The 18,515-nt window shown below is 46.6% G+C and overlaps 1 protein-coding gene across 4 annotated transcripts in view; it reads left to right on the forward strand.

Annotated features, from left to right (window-relative positions):
- Window positions 1-18,515, forward strand: part of LOC134345086 (lipoma-preferred partner homolog) — a 453,573-nt gene that overhangs the window by 196,636 nt on the left and 238,422 nt on the right. For all 4 annotated transcript variants that reach the window (XM_063045237.1, XM_063045236.1, XM_063045238.1 and 1 more), the window contains exon 2: window positions 9,171-9,392. In XM_063045237.1, the coding sequence (XP_062901307.1) occupies window positions 9,182-9,392 (211 nt within the window). In that variant the 5' untranslated portion in view covers window positions 9,171-9,181. The remainder of the gene's footprint in view (window positions 1-9,170; window positions 9,393-18,515) is intronic.

An 18,515-nucleotide genomic window follows, 5' to 3' on the forward strand; every position in this document is an offset into this window, starting at 1 on the left:
TCATGGCTGATCCAATTTTCATCTCAGCCCCAATCTCCTGCCTTACCCCCGTATCCCTTCATGCTCTGACTAATCAGGAATCTATCAAGCTCTGTCTTAAATATACATAAAGACCTGGTTTCCATTGCTGCTTGTGGCAAAGAATTCCACAGATTCACCACTACTGGCTAAAGAAATTCATCCTTGTCTGTTCTAAAAGGATGTCCCTCTGGTTGTGTACTCTGGTCTTAGACTCTCCCACCATTGGAAACATCCTCTCCACATCCACTCATGCCTTTCACCATTCAGTAGCTTTCAATAAGGTCACCCCTCACGATGTTCAGATATGGTCGGAGATCTGGTGGTCCATGTCCACAGATCCCTCAAAGTTGCCATGCAAGTCGATAGGGGGGCTAAGAAGGCCCTTCTTAGTGAGGGGATTTGCTTTCAAAAGCTGTGAGCTAATGTTACAGCTCGATAAATCCCTGGTTAGACCACACTTGGAATGTGGTGTTCAGTTCTGGTCGCCTCATTATAGGAAGGATTTGGACACTTTAGGGAGGACACAGAGGAGATTTACCCAGGTGCTGCCTGGATTAGGTAGCATGTTTTAAGAGGAAAGTTTGAGTGACCTGGGGTTTTTCTCTTTGGAGTAAAGGTCAAAGAGGGGTGACTTTATAGAGGTGAACAAGCTGATAAGAGGCAGAGACCACGTGGACAGGCAGAGCTGTCTTCCCGAGACAGGAATGGCTAATATGAGAGGGCATCATTTTAAGGCGATTGGAGGAAAGTATATGGGAGGATGTTCAAAGTAGTTTTTATCACAGAGAGTGGTGGGTGCGTGGAACCTCCTGACAGGGGTGGTGGTAGAAATGATACATTAGCGACATTTAAGAGACTCTTAGATAGGTATATGGATGATAGAGAAATTGAGGGCTATGTGGGAGGGAAGGTTAAATTGATTTTGGCGTGAGTTAAAGGTCAGCACAACATGATGGGCTGAACGGCCTGTGCTGTGCTATCATGTTCTATGTTCTTTCCCTTGGCAGCAGCGTGCCTCTCCGACTGTAGGATTCCTGGCTGAGAAAGCCGTTTTCAGCTCTCATTACCGGGAGGATTCCCCAAATACTTAAGCCTGGAGGCTTGAGCTAAACAAGCTTTGGCAAGAGCAGGCTTGGACAAGCACAACCAGAGGTTGAAAGTTATTTTTTCTGTTAGTGAGCTGAGAATGTGTGCAGAGTTAGTGGTGTATTCCTTGTGAGACGTGGGAACTCTGGGAGACCTCCAGTCTCCATGATAACTACACCTTCACAAAGTGCATTTAGCTAAGCTCCTTAGGCACCGTGTTAAGGAACTGGAGCTGGATATGGCTCAAATGAGAAACTGAGGAGGCGATAGATTGGAGCTATAAGGAGGTAGTCACCCCTAAATTGCTGGAGAGGGAAAGTGAATAGATAGCCAGTGCAGGGTAACCCTGTGGCCATTCTCCTCATATTGCTTTGGAATTATTTGGGGCGTGGGGACTGATCTACCAAGGGAAGCCGCAGCGACCAGGTCTTGGGCACCGATTCTGGCTCTGTGGCTCAGAATGGAAGGTTGGAGAAGAGAAGTGCAGTAGTGAAAGGATTAAGTAGAGGAGTGGGCATGAAAGTGACACCCGGATGGTATGTTACTTCCAGTTTACAGGGTCAGGGATGTCTCCGATTGGGTTCAAAGGGGGAGGGTGAGCAGCCAGCAGTCGTAGTACATTTTGGCACCAATGAGAAATATAGAAAAAAGAAAGAGGTCCTGAAGAGAGAATTTAGGGAGTTACAGTATGTAGAAAGCTGAGGTATTAATCTCTGGGTTGCTGCCTGTTCCATGTGCCAACGAGGGTAAGAATAGGATGATTCAGTAGGTGAATACGTGGCTGAGAAACTGGTACAGGGGACAAGGTTGAAGATTTCTGGATTATTGGAAGGTATGGTCTGTACAAAAAGGACAGCTTACACCTGAACCTTAGCCAGCTGGTGGTGTAGCATCGGCAGTGGACTTCACGGTGATTGGTCCTGGGTTTGAATCCAGCCAGCTCCTGGCTTTCCGTATGTGCTGGGTTGAGCATTGAGCTAGCAACTCGGTCTGCCAAAAATCAGTCAAATGCTAAATAAACAGCAAGGTTGGCACCTGATCCACCACAAGGCACGGAAAGGAACAACACCACCTGAAAGGGACCAGTATCCTTGCAGACAGGCTTGCTGGATCTGCAGGGAGGGTTTAAACTTGTTTACAAACAGAGGCAGTGTGTGGTGAGACTGCCAGGAAGAACAGGCTGATGGTGTTAAAATTGCAGTCAGAGGGATGAGTTAAAGTTTAACAGGGGGGCCAAATCAAAAAGGATGATGCATACAGGACTGAAGGTGTTACATTTGGATGCACACAATATTTGGAGTAAGGTAGGTGACCTGGTAGCACAATCACATATTGACAGGTATGATGCTGTGGGCATCATTGAATCGTGGCTAAAAGAAGATCATAGTTGGGAGCTTAACACCCAAGGATACACATCCCTGGAATCATTCTTCTGAACTTCCTGTTGGCCCTCTCCAATGACAGCACATTGTTTATTAGATAAGGGACCTAAAAACTGCTCGCAAAATTCCAAGTGAGGCCTCACCAGTGCCTTATGAAAGCTCAGTAATACATCCTTACTTTTATATTCTAGTCCTCTTGAAATGCATGCTAACATTACATTTACACTCACCGCAGACTCAAGCTGAAAATTAACCTTTAGGGAATCCTGTCCTGTCAGTTTACCTGCAGGGTTTTCTTGGTGGGACAAGAGCAGAGAAGCAGATGGAGAGTGATCCTTAGAGATGGGCTTATCTCCCCGCAGACAATCTTGCTGGAGTTTTGAAGAATTGGGAGGAGGGCTCATTGAAACCCGACTAAGTATTGAAACCCCCAGATAGAGTGGGTGTGGGCCGATGTTTCTTATAGTGGAAGAGTCTAGGATCAGAAGGCACTGCCTCAAAATAGAGGGGATGTCCCTTTAGAACAGTGATTAGGAGACATTTCTTTAGGCAGAGGGTAGTGCATCTGTGGAATGCATTGCCACAGGCAGCTATGGAAGTCAAGACATTGGGAATATTTAAAGCAGAGGCTGATAGGTTTTTGATTAGTCATGTGTCAAAGGTTTCGGGGAGAAGGCAGGAGAACTGGGTTGAGAGGATAATAAATCAGCCATCAGCAGAGCAGACTCAATGGGCCAAATGGTCTAATTCTGCGCAATACACACTAAATGCTGGAGAAAGACAGCAGGCCAGAAAGTATCTAGGAAAAGAGTACAGTTGACGTTTTTGGATGAAACCCTTCAGCAGGACTGGAGAAAAAAAGCTGAGGAGTAAATTTAAAAGGTGGGGACGGGGAGAGAGAAACACAAGGTGATAGGTGAAATCTGGAGGGGGAATGATGAAATAAAGAGCTGGGAAGTTGATTAGTGAAAGAGACAGAAGGCCATGGCTTCCCTTCCTCCATCATCAATGCTGCCCTCAACCACATCTCTTCCATTTCATGCAAGCCTGCTCTTACCCCATCCTCCCGGCACCCATCAACAGATAGGGTTCCTCTTATCCTCACCTACCACCCTACCAGCACTTAATTCCCCAAAACTTCCGCCACCTCCAATGGGATCCCACCACCAGGCACATCTTTCCCTCCCCCTGCTTTCTGCTTTCCACAGGGATCGTTCCAACCACGACTCCCTTGTCAATTCATCCCTCCCCACTGATCTCCCTCCTGGCACTTATACTTGCAAGCGGAACAAGTGCTACACCTGGCCCTACACCTCCTCCCTCACTACCATTTAGGGCCCTAAGCAGTCCCTCCAGGTGAGGTGACACTTCACCTGTGAGTCTGTTGGGGTCATATACTGTGTCCAGTGCTCCTGGTGTGGCCTCCTGTATATCAGTGAGACCCAAAGTAGATTGGGAGACCATTTTGCTGGGCACCTACCAGAACAACTGGGATCTCCCAGTGGCCACCCATTTTAATTCCACTTCCCATTTCCATTCCGATATGTCTATCCATGGCCTCCCCCACCGTTATGATGGGGTCACACTCAGGCTGGAGGAACAAACAGTATATTCATTTTGGGTAGCCTCCAACCTGATAGCATGAACATTGATTTCTCAAACCTGGTAATGTCTCCCACTCGCCCTCCTTCACAATTCCTCATCCCCTTTTCCTTCCCTCACCTTATCTCCTTGCCTACCCATCGCCTCCCTCTGGTGCTTCTCCCCCTTTTTTCTGTCTTCCATAGCCTTCTGTCTCTTTCACCTATCAATTTCTCCCCTCTACTTCATCCCTCCCCCTCCAGGTTTCACCTATCATTTGGTGTTTCTCCCACCCCTCCCCCACCTTCTAAATCTACTCACCAGCTTTTTTTCCCCCCAGTCCTGCCAAAGGGTTTTGGTTCAAAATGTCAACTGCACTCTTTTGTTGATGCTGCCTGGCCTGCTGAGTTCCTCCAGCATTTTGTGCATGTTGCTTGGATTTGCAACATCTGCAGATGTTTGTGGTCTAATTCTGCTCCTCTGTCCTTGTAGACAACCCACTGTCACTCATGCATCTCGTGTCATCTGTCACTTGTTGGCAGATCATCTCTGGTCTGTGCAGCCTGCCCTATCCTTGTCACGTTTGTCCAGACAGTGTAGAGGGGTGTTGTCTGTCTCTGGTTTTGCTTTATTCATGACTCCATCGCACCTGCATTATAGTATGAAACATTGAACTCTGTGATTGAGGCTGGATTAAGTGACACGTGTCTTGTGCTGATGGGTGGGACAGTCTGTGAACCTTTTGACCGAGTTTGTGCTGCTATCAATGTTTTTTTTAATAATTGCCAGGAACCCAGTGAACTCCTTTACACTGTATCCTGAGAGTTAAACGCAGGGCCTTTAACTGCACTTGCTGGTGGGATGCTTTGAAGCTGCCTGTTGGGATCTGGACTGTGGGAGGAGACCAAAACACTCAGAGAAAACACACATGCTTATGAGAATGATGCACAACCTTTTCTTCAGAGGACATCGGAATTGAACTCTGAACTGTAATAACATTACACTAGCCACTAATCGGATCCTGCCCACCACCCTTTCAATAGTGCCTCTTCCTCCCAGCAAACTAGATCGGTGATCTTTAGTGCAGCATCAAACCTTTCTTTTACAAAACTACAGAAGTTTATTCACACATAAAACACCCACATGAGGGATTTACAGGATTTAACAATTTCAAATTAAAATATGGTTACTACTGTCTATAACACACTCAATTCCCACTGTATTCATAGTGACTGCAGATTCTCTCGGGGACAGGCCTCACCCCAGAACAAGAGGCAGGTTTGGCAGTCAGCTCAGGCAGAACCACGGACTGGCTGCCACCTGGAACCATGAATGGCCATCTTGGTAGCGAGCCCAGCAGTAGACCTGAGCAATTCACATCCCGCTCACTCTTTCCCACCCCCGCCCTGTACAGGGGGCCGTATATCAGATACTTAAACCAGGAGCTGCATCCTCTCACACTCCATATAAACATGGACCACTCACTCTTCATGACCACAGAATGAAAAGGTGGACGAGGACCATAGAATGGACAGCTTCAGACCCTCATTCACGCTGACTGTCGGTAGGTGAACAAGCCCTTCAGCTGTCCTCCACAGCTGCCTATGGTAATAAATTCCATAAGTTCACCACTTTCTTACCCATTCTCCTAATCTGTCTTAAGTCCTTCTGCATCCTACCTGTTTCCTCAACACTACCTGCCCTCCACCAATCTTTGTATCACCTGCAAACTTAGCAACAACTCTTATTAAGATGCTCATCTGAGCCAGTCTTGTTGGCCTTCATTCGATTCTCATCTATCTAAACTTCTGTCCAAATATATGCTACATCATTGTCATTGTGCCCCCACCCCTCCCATTCCTCTTACATACAACATACGACAATACAGCACAGTACAGGCCCTACAGTCCACAATCTTGTGCCAACCTAGGCATCCATCATCAAAGACCTCCACCACCCAGGCCATGCTCCCTTCTCACTGCTGCCTTCCAGAAGGAGGCACAAGAGTCTCAGGACCCACACCACCAGGATCAGGAACAGTTATTACCCCTCAACCATCAGGCTCTTGAACCAGAAGGAATAACTTCGCTCAACTTCTCTCACCCCATCGCTGAACTAATTTACAAACAATGGACTCACTTTCAAGGACTCTTCATCTCATGTTCTCGATTTTTATTGTGCATTTATTTATTATTATTAGTCTGCTTGCTTTTTATGAAAAGCCTCCCTTCTCCTCTTAAATATTTGCCCTTTAGTTCTTGATTCCCCACCCCTGGGAAAAGACTGAGTGCTTTCACCCTATCTACAGGGTATGAAGAGCTATGTCAATGGTACTAGGCAGAGTAGTAATTCAGCATGGACCAGATGGGAAGAAGGGCCTGTTTCTGTACTGCAATGTTCTATGAGCCTATGGCCCAAATAGATCAGTTATGATCTGTTGGTGTGGAATGGCAGCATAGTGGTTAGCCATAAGACATAGGAGCAGAATTAAGCCATCTGGCCCATCGAGTCTACTCTGCCATTCCATCATGGCTGATCCTTTTTTTTAATCTCCTCCTCAACCCCAGTTCCCGGCCTTCTCCCCAAAACCTTTGATGCCATGTCCAATCACGAACCTATCAATCTCTGCCTTAAATACACCCAATGACCTGGCCCCCACAGCTGCCTATGGTAATAAATTCCATAAATTCACCACTTTCTTAGCCATTCTCCTAATCTGTCTTAAGTCCTTCTGCATCCTATCTGTTTTCTCAACACTACCTGCCCCTACACCAATCTTTGTATCGTCAGCAAACTTGGCAACAAAGTTATCTATTCTATCATCTAAATCATTGATATACAGCATAAAATGAAGTTGTCCCAAAACTGACCCCTGTGGAACACCACTGGTCACTGGCGGCCAACCAGAAAAAGATCCTTTTATTCCCATTTGCTGCCTCCTACCAATCAGCCAATGCTCTCACCATGTTAGTAACTTTCCTGTAATATCATGGGCTCTTACCTTGGTAAGCAGCCTCATGTGTGGCACCTTCTGAAAGTCCAAATATACAACATGCACTGCATCCCCTCTATCTATCCTACATGTAATCTCCTCAAAGAATTCCAACAGAATTGTCAGGAATGATTTTCCCTGAAGGAAACCATGCTGACTTTGTCCTCTCTTGTCCTGTGTCACCAAGTACTCCATAACCTCATCTTTAACATTTGACTCTAACGTCTTCCCAACCACTGAGGTCAGGCTAACTGGTCTATAATTTCCTTTCTGCTGCCTCCCTCCTTTCGTAAAGAGTGGAGTGACAGTTGGCGCTATTACAGCTCAAGGTCAGAGTTCAGTTCCAGCGCTGCCTGTAAACATGTTTGTACGCCCCTTCTTGTATGTGTGTGGGTTTTCTTTGGGTGCTCCCGTTTTCTCCCGTAGTCCAAAGTCCTATCGTTAGTTGGTCATTGCAGATTGTCCATTGATTAGGCTAGGGTTAAATCGGGTAGCTGGTCACCTCAGCACAAAGGACCGCAGAGTCCTGTTCCGTGCTGTATACTAAATAAATAAATAATCTTATTCCTGTCTTCCTTTCCTGTATTATGAACTAGATTCCTGTGTGCATTTTCTTCAACAGATTTTTGAAGTACACATTCAAAGATAATGAGCATAAAAACATCTTTCTGTGCTACATAAACATGGTTGTTTCTTAAGCATGAATGAAATGGTTAATGTATGAAGATCATTTGGTGGCTCTGGGCCTGTACTCACTGGAGCTTAGAAACCTATTGAATGTTGAAAGGCCAAGATAGAGTGAATTTGGAGAGGATGTTTTCTATAGCGGTGGAGCCTAGGACCAGAGGGCACAGCCTCAGAATACAGGGACGTCCATTTAGAACAAAGATGAGGAAGAATTTCTTTATCCAGAGGCTGGTAAATCTGTGGAATTCACTGCCACTGACGGCTGTGGAGGCCAAGTCATTGGATATATTTAAAGTGGAGGTTGATAGGTTCTTGATTAGTGAGGACAAAGGTTACAGGGAGAAGGCAGGAGAATGGGGTTAGAAGGGATAATAAATCAGTAATGATGGAATGGAGGAGCAGATTGTCCCTTCAGAGCAGAGATGAAGAGGAATTTCTTTAGCCAGAGAGTGGTGAATCTCTGGAATAGGTTGATAGGTTCTTGATTAGTCAGGGCACCAAAGGTTATTGCGAGAAGACAGATGAATGGGGTTGAGAGGGATAATAAATCAGACCTGATGGAATGGTGAAGTAGACTAGATGGGCCAATGACTTAATTGTGTTCCTGTATATTATTGTCTTTGGTATTATAGTCCCGGCATTTATATACTATACTATACTTTATGGAGTTTAGATAAGCTATCTCGCATATTTATATTTATTATGTTCTTTATCTGATTGTGTTTTTTTTTGTGCTGCGTTGGATCTGGAGTAACAGTTATTTTGTTCTCTTTTTGTGCTGACATTGGAGAGGGTACAGAGAAGATTCACTAGAATGATTCCGGGAATGAGAGGGTTAACATATGAGGAACGTTTGTCCGCTCTTGGACTGTATTCCTTGGAGTTTAGAAGAATGAGGGGGGACCTCATAGAAACATTTCGAATGTTAAAAGGCATGGACAGAGTGGATGTGGCAAAGTTGTTTCCCATGATGGGAGAGTCTAGTACGAGAGGGCATGACTTAAGGATTGAAGGGCGCCCTTTCAGAACAGAAATGCGAAGAAATTTTTTTAGTCAGAGGGTGGTGAATCTATGGAATTTGTTGCCACGGGCAGCAGTGGAGGCCAAGTCATTGGGTGTATTTAAGGCAGAGATTGATAGGTATCTGAGTAGCCAGGGCATCAAAGGTTATGGTGAGAAGGCAGGGGAGTGGGACTAAATAGGAGAAAATGGATCAGCTCATGATAAAATGGCAGAGCAGACTCGATGGGCCGAATGGCCTACTTCTGCTCCTTTGTCTTATGGTCTTATGGTCTTTACACTTGTGTACTGCAAATGATGTTAAACAATCTTAAAGCTTGAATGGAGTGCTCTTCGCTGGGGTTCACTGACTGGTACACTTCAGACATCTCCTCACTTCACTGCCTTTTGGTGTTTTTCAGGGTTCAAAACCATGTCTAACCCAAGCTGGCTTCTCCCAAAGGATGGCGACACCTCCGGTCATGTGTCAGCCAGGATGGAGACCATGACTTCAATCACCAACCCCAGTATCTCCGTATCGACTCAGCAAGCGCCCAAGAAGTTCGCGCCTGTGGTTGCTCCAAAGCCCAAGTATAACCCTTACAAGCCAAATGGGCATCCCAGGGCTCAGGTGGTTGCTGAAGGTAGGTGCACAACTGTAATGTAAAGATGGAATATTAGCTTGGTTTGTCATGTGTACGTCGAAACTTTGACGTCTATGGTGAAATGCACCGGCTCTCAGCATCGGTACTCCACTGGCTCTGACATTCAAGGATTTGGGCTGCATATGTTTCGATATGTTTTGACGATTGTATGTTTTTCTGCTATCATGACTATATGTGCTGTGTACTGTTAGTGCTGTGTTTTGCACCTTGGCACCAGGGGAACACTGTTTTGTTTGGCTGTATTCATGAGTATGGTTAAATGACAATTAAAGTTAAATTTTAAAAAACTTGAATTATTGCAATGGCCAGCATAGTGTGAGGATGTGCTGGGGTAGCTCGCAAGTGTCGCCACGCTACATGCCCACGACTTTCTCACCCTAACTGGTACATCGTTGGAATGTGGGAGGAGGCCAGAACAGCCGGAGGAAACCCGCATGGTCACTGGGATAACGTACAGACGGCAGCACGGATCGAAGCCAGGCTGACGCTGTAAAATGTTACGCTACCATACCGCCCTATCTGTAGACCCAGTGAACTCTCTCACACCACACACCACACTCCCAACATCCAGGGAGAGAAGTACAGCACGGAAACAGATCCTTCGGCCCATCTAGTCCATGCCAAAACTATTTAAACTGCCTACTCCCAACGACCTGCAACCAGACCATAGCCCTAATACCCCTACTATCCATGTACCTATCCAAACTCCTCTCCGACGTTGAAATCGAGCTTGCGTCCACCACTTGAGCTGGCAGCTTGTTCCACACTCTCTTGACCCTCTGAGTGAAGAATTTTCCCCTCATGTCCCCTTAAACCATGACTTCTGGTTGTGATCCCACCCAACCTCAGTGGAAAAAGCATGCCTGTATTTACTCTACCTATACCCCTCATAATTTTGTACACTTCCACCAAATCTACTCTCAACTTTCTACGTTCTAAAGAATACAGTCCTAACCAATTCAATCTTTCCTTATAACTCAAGTCCTCCAGATCCGGCAACATCCTTGTAAATTTTCTCTGTACTCTTTCAACCCTGTTTACATCTTTTTGGTAGGTAGGTGACCAAAACCACACACAACATTCCAAATCTGGCCTCACCAATGTCTTCTAGAGCTTCAACATAACATCCCATCTCCTTTACTCAGTACATTGATTTATGAGGGCCAATGTGCTAAAAGCTTTCTTTACGACCCTATCTACCTATGATGACACTTTCAATGTATTATGGAATTGTATCCCTTTGCTCTACCACACTCCTCAGACTCTTCATGGCAGATGAACTAAATGAGTATCTTACACCAGTCTTCACTGTGGAAATACTAGCAGTGTGCAGATGTTGAAGGGTGTGAGGGAAGAGAAGTGAGTGCAGATGCTATTACAAGGGAGAAGGTGCTCAAAAAGCTGAAAGATCTAAGGGTACATGTCACCAGGACCAGAGGAACGGCATCCTAGGTTCTGAAAGAGGTAGTGTTACAGATTGTAGAGGCATTAGAAATGACCTTTCAAAAATCATTGGACACTGACATGGTGCCAGAGAACTAGAAAATTGCAAATGTCACTCCACTCCTTAAGAAAGGAGAAAGGCAGCAGAAAGGAAATTCTAGACCAGTTAGCCTGACCTCAGTTGTTGGGAAATATTGGAGTCAATTGTTAAAGGTGAGGTTATGGAGTACTTGAAGACACAGGACAAGAAAGGACAAAGTCAGCATGGTTTCCTGAAGGGAAAATCTTGCCTGACGAACCTGTTGGAATTCTTTGAAGAGATTACAAGTAGGATAGATAAAGGGGATGCAGTGGATGTTGTATATTTGGACTTTCAGAAGGCCTTTGACAGGGTGCCACACATGAGGCTGCTTACCAAGTTAAGAGCCCATGGTATTACAGGAAAGTTACTTACATGATTAGAGCATTGGCTAATTGGTAGGAGGCAGCGAGTGGGAACAAAAGGATCCTTGTCTGGTTGGCTGCTAGTGACTAGTGGTGTTCTGCAGGGGTCGGTGTTGGGACAGCTTCTTTTTATGTTGCATATCAATGATTGAGATGATGGAATGGGTGGCTTTGTTGCCAAGTATGCAGATGATACAAAGGTTGGTGGAGGGGCAGATAGTATTGAGGAGACAGGATGCAGAAGAGCAAGAAAGTGGCAAGTGAAGTACAATGTTGGAAAATGAATGCTCATGGACTTTGGTAGTAGAAATAAATGTGCAGACTATTTTCTAAATGGGGAGAAAATCCAAAAATCTGAGATGCAAGGAGACTTGGGATCCTTGTGCAGAACTCCCTGAAGATTAACTTGCAGGTTGAGTCAGTGGTGAAGCAGGCAAATGCAATGTTAGCATTCATTTCAACAGGTCTAGAATACAAGAGAAAGGATGTGATGCTGAGGCTTTATAAGGCACTGGTGAGGCCTGACCTTGCCTATTGTGAACAGTTTTGGGCCCCTCATTTTAGAAAAGATGTGCTGGCATTGGAGAGGGTTCAGAGGAGGTTCACAAGGATGATTCCAGGAATGAAAGGGTTATCATACAAGGAGTGTTTGATAGCTCTGGGTCTGTACTCGCTAGAATTTAGAAGGAGGAGGGGAGAGCTCATTGAAACTTTTCGAATGTTGAAAGGCCGGGAAAGAGTAGATGTGGAAAGAATGTTTCCCATGATGGGGGAGTCTAGGACAAGAGGGCACAGCCTCAGGATTATGGGGCGTACATTTAAAAAAGAGATGTGGAGAAATTTCTTTAGCCAGAGTGTGGTGAACTTAAGGAATTTATTACCACAGGCAGCAGTGGAGGACAGGTCATTGGGTGTATTTAAGGCAGAGGTTGATAGGTTCTTGATGGAAACTGCTTTGAAGGTTACGGGGAGAAGGCCGGGAAGTGTGGCTGAGGAGGGCAGAAGAAGGATCAGCCATGATTGAATGGTAGAGCAGTCAATGGGCCAAATGGCCTAATTCTGCTCCTATATCTTATGGTCTTGTGGTCTTCAGTGCCCTATCATTCACTGTGTAAGACCTACTCTAGATGTTCAACTGAAGTGCAAAACCTCACACTTGTCTGCATTAAATTCTATCTGCCATTTTTCAGCCCATTTCCCCAGCTGATCCAAATCCCTCTACAAGCCCTGATAGCCTTCCTGATTGTCCACTACGCCCCCAATCTTGGTGTCATCTGTAAACTTACTGATCCAGTTAACCACATTATCATCCAGATCATTTATATAGATGACAAACAACAGTGGACCCAGCACTGATCCCTGTGGCATTCCTCCAGTGACAGACCTCCAGTCAGGGAGGCAACCCTCTACTACAACTCTCTGTCTTCTCCCACAAAGCCAGTGTCTAATTCAATTTACTATCTCATCCTGAATGCTGAACAACTGAACCTTCGTGACCAGCATCTCATGTGGGACTTTGTCAAATGCCATACTAAAGTTTATGTGGCCTTGTTAAGGAATCAGTAATCGCCACAGGGATTACAACCACCATTGGACTTAGGGACAATATGAAGGGGAGAAGCCCAGGGGCTATTTGACTGGCATACAATGCCAAGTCTTTCTATATTGGCAAACTCAGCTTTCACAGTTTCCAGCTTTTCTGGGCCTAGTCTACGCACACGGGCATAGACTGCTGGGCCAGTTGTGGAAATCTGGTGCTCAACCCCATGTTTTGTAACTCCTGTGAGGTTTAGGAATTCGCCCAGCAGGTGAGTAACCTCACAGGTGGTGGCGTGTGTGTTTGACTGAGTCGTTGTGGGAAACTTACTGGGGGAGCACGGTACTGACCCAAAGTCCTTGACATCCACAAGCCAGCAGTTCTTAAGATCTTCCGCAGTCCAGGCAATCTGCACCGAGCAGATGTCTAGCCACTTCAACGAGGACGAAGTTCCATCTGTAACGTTACCCACTGAAGCACAGCGTCACCCATCATATCCTGTAAGTCTGGATCTTGCTGCCAATGGCGGTCTCCAGTGAGGCTTTACCTTCTCATCAATAGGCGATAGGGCAGCACACTCACTTGAGCACCCGTGTCACACAGGAGGCGTCGCCCTGAAAGGGTGTCTGTAATGAACAGTAGACGACCCTGGCAGCTGGAACCCACAGAGTTCAGACACCTCGGATGTCCCGATGTGCTGTCACTGTCGGAGATGTAAGGCAGTCAGCACTTCCTAGCACTCCTGGCAAAGCAAGCGTGGTAAAACCAGGCCTGGCGTCGTGTGTTTCACAGCCGCAGATGTCCTTATGTTGGGGGCCTTGCTGACGGGGGATTATTGAGGCGGAGGAAGGAGGAGGAATGATGCACATCTGTCATATCGGAGGCTAATTCAGCCATTCAGTCCATCACAGCTTATCCGCCATTCCTCTCAACCCCATTTTTCTGCCTCATCGCCATTACCTTTTACTAATTAAGCTCAGCTTTACATCTACTAACCAATCAGCCTCAGCTTTACATATACCCCATAACCTGGCATCCACAGCTGTCTATGGCAATAAATTCCACAGATTCACCACCCCCAGTTGAAAGAAATTCCTCCTCATTTCTCTTAGAAATGGACGTCCCTCTATTTTGAGGCTGTGCAGTCTGCTCCTGGACTCCTCCACAATCCTATAACCTAGCCTTTCAATATTCGAGAGGTTGCAATGACGTCCCTCCTCATTTCTCTAAACTCCATTGAGTACAGACCCAGATACATCAAAAGCTTCTCATACATTAACCCTTTCATTCCCGGGATCATTCTCGTGAACGTCCTCTGGATCCTCTCCAAATCCAGCACATCTTTATTAATTAATGGGTCCACACTGCTCACAATACTCCATGTGGTCTGACCAATGCCTTATAAAGCCTCAGCTTTACATCTGTGCTTTTGTACTCTCGTCCTCTCGAGATGAATGCTAGCATTGCATTTGCCATTCTCACCACCGACTCTACCTTAAAACTAACCCTTATGTTTTTATCTACCTTCTTCTTCACTGTCTTTTCTTTCATCCTCTAACCTGTTGCCCTCCTGCTCTTGCTTCCCATCTCACTCCCTACCCTGGCTCATCTCCCACTCTCTCTCTTCAGTTCATCTTCCATAGACACTAAGCTGAGGATTCTAGAACAATCCCTAGTTTTAGTCCCATGAAATGTGTTTGTTGTTGGTTGTCTCAGGATGTCACTGAGCAACCTGCGGCCTAGCACGGCCTGGTGGCCTAGCAGTCGTGGAAAGTGGGAACACTTGGGTGGAGAGCTACCCGATATCAGCTACACATCAATGGACCAATCAGTGAATGGAAGAGCTCACAAAGCCCTCAACACTTCTCAAATCAGCCACAGGCCCCACGGTAGCGACACAATTACACCTCAGGCTGTTGGAGTTCCAAGTTCAATTCTGGCGTTCTCTGTTAGGAGTCGCTGTGCCTCCTCTCCATAGAATGCCTGGGTTTTCTCCTGGTGCTCTGATTTCCTCCCACAGTCAAAAGACAAATCGGTTAGTAGGTCATCATAAATTGTCCTGTGATTAGGCTAGGGTTTCAGCGATGAGTTGTCAAGTCATGTTTTATAGATATATTTTATTTAGAGATATCGCGTGGAACAGGCCCTTCAAGTCACACCACCCAGCAACCCACCAATTTAACCCTTAGCTTAATCACAGGACAACGTACAGTCTACCAAACAGTACGTCTTTGGACTGTGGGAGGAAACCCACACGTACGTGGGAAGAATGTACAAACTTTCTTACGGAGGAGCCGCAGCTGAACTCCGATCGCTGACACCCCAAGCTTAATAGTGTCACGAAAACCGCTATGCTACCGTGGCCCCTCGCGGTGACGGGTACAGACCGTGGCCTCTCGCTGTGATGGCTATGGACCATGGGGCCTCGCGGTGACGGGTAGGGACCGCGGGGCCTCGCGGTGACAGGTACGGGCCGTGTCCCCTCGCGGTGACGGGTACGGGCCGTGTCCCCTTGCGGTGACAGGTACGGGCCATGGGGCCTCGTGGTGACGGGTACGGACCGTGTCCCCTCGCGGTGACGGGTACGGGCCATGAGGCCTCGTGGTGACGGGTATGGACCGTGTCCCCTCGCGGTGACAGGTAAGGACCGCGGGGCCTCACGGTGACGGGTAGGGACTGCGGGGCCTCACGGTGATGGGTATGGACCGTGTCCCCTCGCGGTGACAGGTACGGGCCGTGGGGCCTCGTGGTGATGGGTACGGACCATATCCCCTCGTGGTGACGGGTGCGGGCCATGGGGCCTCACGGTGACGGGTACGGACTGTGGGCAGGCGGACCTGTCCATTATGGTCAGCATAGATGTGGTGGTCTGAAGGGTCTGATCCTGACGCTTCGCAGTAAGCTGATCATTGCAAATTAGAAAGACATTTAGGTCAGACACTTCCGTAAGCCCATTCCACCATTCATAAGGTAGTTCTTCTGACTGTGTCCTCATCTCCATTACCCTGTAACCCCCTACTTTTCAAAAAACTGCCTATCTCTACCTGAAAAATATTTACTACAGCACAGTCCAGGCCCTTTGGCCCAAAATGTTTTGCCAACCTTTTAACCTACTCTAAGATGAATTTAACCCTTCCCTCCCATATAGCCCTCCATTTTTATTTCATCCATGTGCCTATCTAAGAGTCTGTTCAATGTCCCTATTGTATCTGCCGCTGGCACCACCCCTGGCAGGGCGTTCCATGCACCCACCACTCTGTGTAAAACACCTGCCTCTGACAGCCCCCCTATGCTTCCCTCCAATCACCTTAAAATTATGCCCTTCGTATTGCTATTTCCTACCCTGGGAAAAAGTCTCAGGTAGCCCATTCTGTCTATACCTCTTTGCATCTTGTATACCTCAATCAAGTCTTCTCTCACCATCCTTTGCTCTAAAGAGACAATCTCTCTTTTTCTACCTCCTTTTGAGGCAGAGAATTGCAAAGATTCACCATCATGGGAGAATATGTTTGCTGCATCTCTGCCTTAGAATAGCAACAATCTTATTTTTAAATTGAGACCCCTTGATATATATTCTCCCACAATCAGACATGAGAGATTCTGCAGATGCTGGAAATCCACAGCAACACCCACAAAATGCTGGAGAAACTCAGCAGGTCAGGCAGCGTCCATGGAAATGAATAAACTGTCAACATTTCAGCCGGCGACTCTTCCTTAGGACCGGAAAGGCAGGGGAAGATGCAAGAATAAGTAAATGGGAGGGGAAGAAGGACAAGCTAAAAGGTGACAGGTGGGGAGGGGAGATAAAGTAAGAAGCTGTGAGGTGAGCAGGGTGGAAAAGATAAAGGGCTGGAGAAGAAGGAATAGCGAGTCTGGGTGAGCACATGGTCAGGGCAGCAGAGATCCCAGAAGGGGGCAGTGAGACCTTCTCTCAGAGGGTCTCACTGAACTCCCATCGAAGATAATTGCCAAGGAGCAGTTCATCATAAACTGTTCATCAAAATCTCCTGGTTTTTATACATGACCTGGATGAGGAAGTGAAGGGATGGGTTAGTAAATTTGCTGATGACGCAAAGGTTGGGGGTGTTGTGGATAGTGTGGAGGGCTGTCAGAGGTTACAGCAGGACATTGATATGATGCAAAACTGGGCCGAGAAGAGACAGATGGAGTTCAACCCAGATAAGTGTGAGGTGGTTCATTTTGGTAAGTCAAATATGATGGCAGAGTATAGTATTAATGGTAAGACACTTGGCAGTGTGGAGGATCAGAGGGATCTTGGGGTCTGAGTCCATAGGACACTCAAAGCTACTACGCAGGTTGACTGTGGTTAAGAAGGCATACGGTGCATTGGCCTTCATCAATCATGGGATTGAGTTTAAGAGCCAAGAGGTAATGTTGCAGCTATATAGGACCCTGGTCAGACCTCACTTGGAGTACTGTGCTCATTTCTGGTCGCCTCACTACTGGAAGGATGTGGAAGCCATAGAAAGGGTGCAGAGGAGAAGTACAGGGATGTTGCCTGGATTGGGGAGCATGCCTTATGAGAATAGGTTGAGTGAACTTGGCCTTTTCTCCTTGGAGTGGCGGAGAATGAGAGGTGACCTGATAGAGGTGTACAAGATAATGAGAGGCATTGATCGTGTGGATAGTCAGAGGCTTTTTCCCAGGGTGGAAATGGTTGGCACGAGAGGGCACAGGTTTAAGGTGCTTGGAAGCAGGTACGGAGGAGATGTCAGGGGTAAGTTTTTTACGCAGAGCGTGGTGAGTGCGTGGAATGGGCTGCTGGCGACGGTGGTGGAGGCCGATATGATAGGGTCTTTTAAGAGACTCCTGAACGGGTACGTGGAGCTTAGAAGAGTAGAGTGTTATGGGTAACCCTGGGTAATTTCTAAGGTAGAGGCATGTTCAGCACAGCTTTGTGGGCCAAAGGGCCTGTATTGCGCTGTAGGTTTTCTATATTCTAAACACAAGACATTCTGTAGATGCTGGAAATCCAGAGCAACACACACAAGATGCTGGAGGAACTCAGCAAGTCAGGCAGCATATATGAAAATGAATAAACAGTATGCGTTTTGGGCTGAATTCTGATGAGCGTTCTCCTTCCTGATGAAGGGATTCCTGACCTGCTGAGTTCCTCCAGCATTTTGTGTGTGTTGCTCCCACAAGCAAAACTAGATTTTCACATCTGAGATAGCTCAACATCTTTTATTTCAGTCATTTCTTCTCACCCTTGTAATCTCCTCCTGAGAGGTTGGACAGACTTGGCCTGGATTAGAAGCTGTGTGCTTTAGCGAGAGGTTGGACAAACTCTGGACAGGCAGAGGCTGGGGGGAGATCTGATAGAGGTTTATAAGAGTACGAGGGGCAAAGATAGAGAGACAGACAGTATCGATCTCCCAATGTTGAAATACCTCGATGTCCCAGAGGGCATGCATTTAAGGTGAGAGGGGGTAATTTCAAAGGAGATATGAGAGGCAAGTTTTTTACACAGAGAGGGGTGGGTGCCTGGAATGTGCTGCCTGGGGTGGTGGTAGAGGTGAAAATATTAGAGACTTTTAAGAAATGTTTAAATAGGCAGATGAATGTGAGGAAACTAGAAGGATATGGACATCGTGTAGGCAGAAGGGATTAGATTAGTTGGCCATTTCATACTAATTAATTGGTTCAGCACAGCGTTG

This window comes from Mobula hypostoma, chromosome 4, assembly GCF_963921235.1.
Source record: "Mobula hypostoma chromosome 4, sMobHyp1.1, whole genome shotgun sequence".
NCBI lineage: Eukaryota > Metazoa > Chordata > Chondrichthyes > Myliobatiformes > Myliobatidae > Mobula > Mobula hypostoma.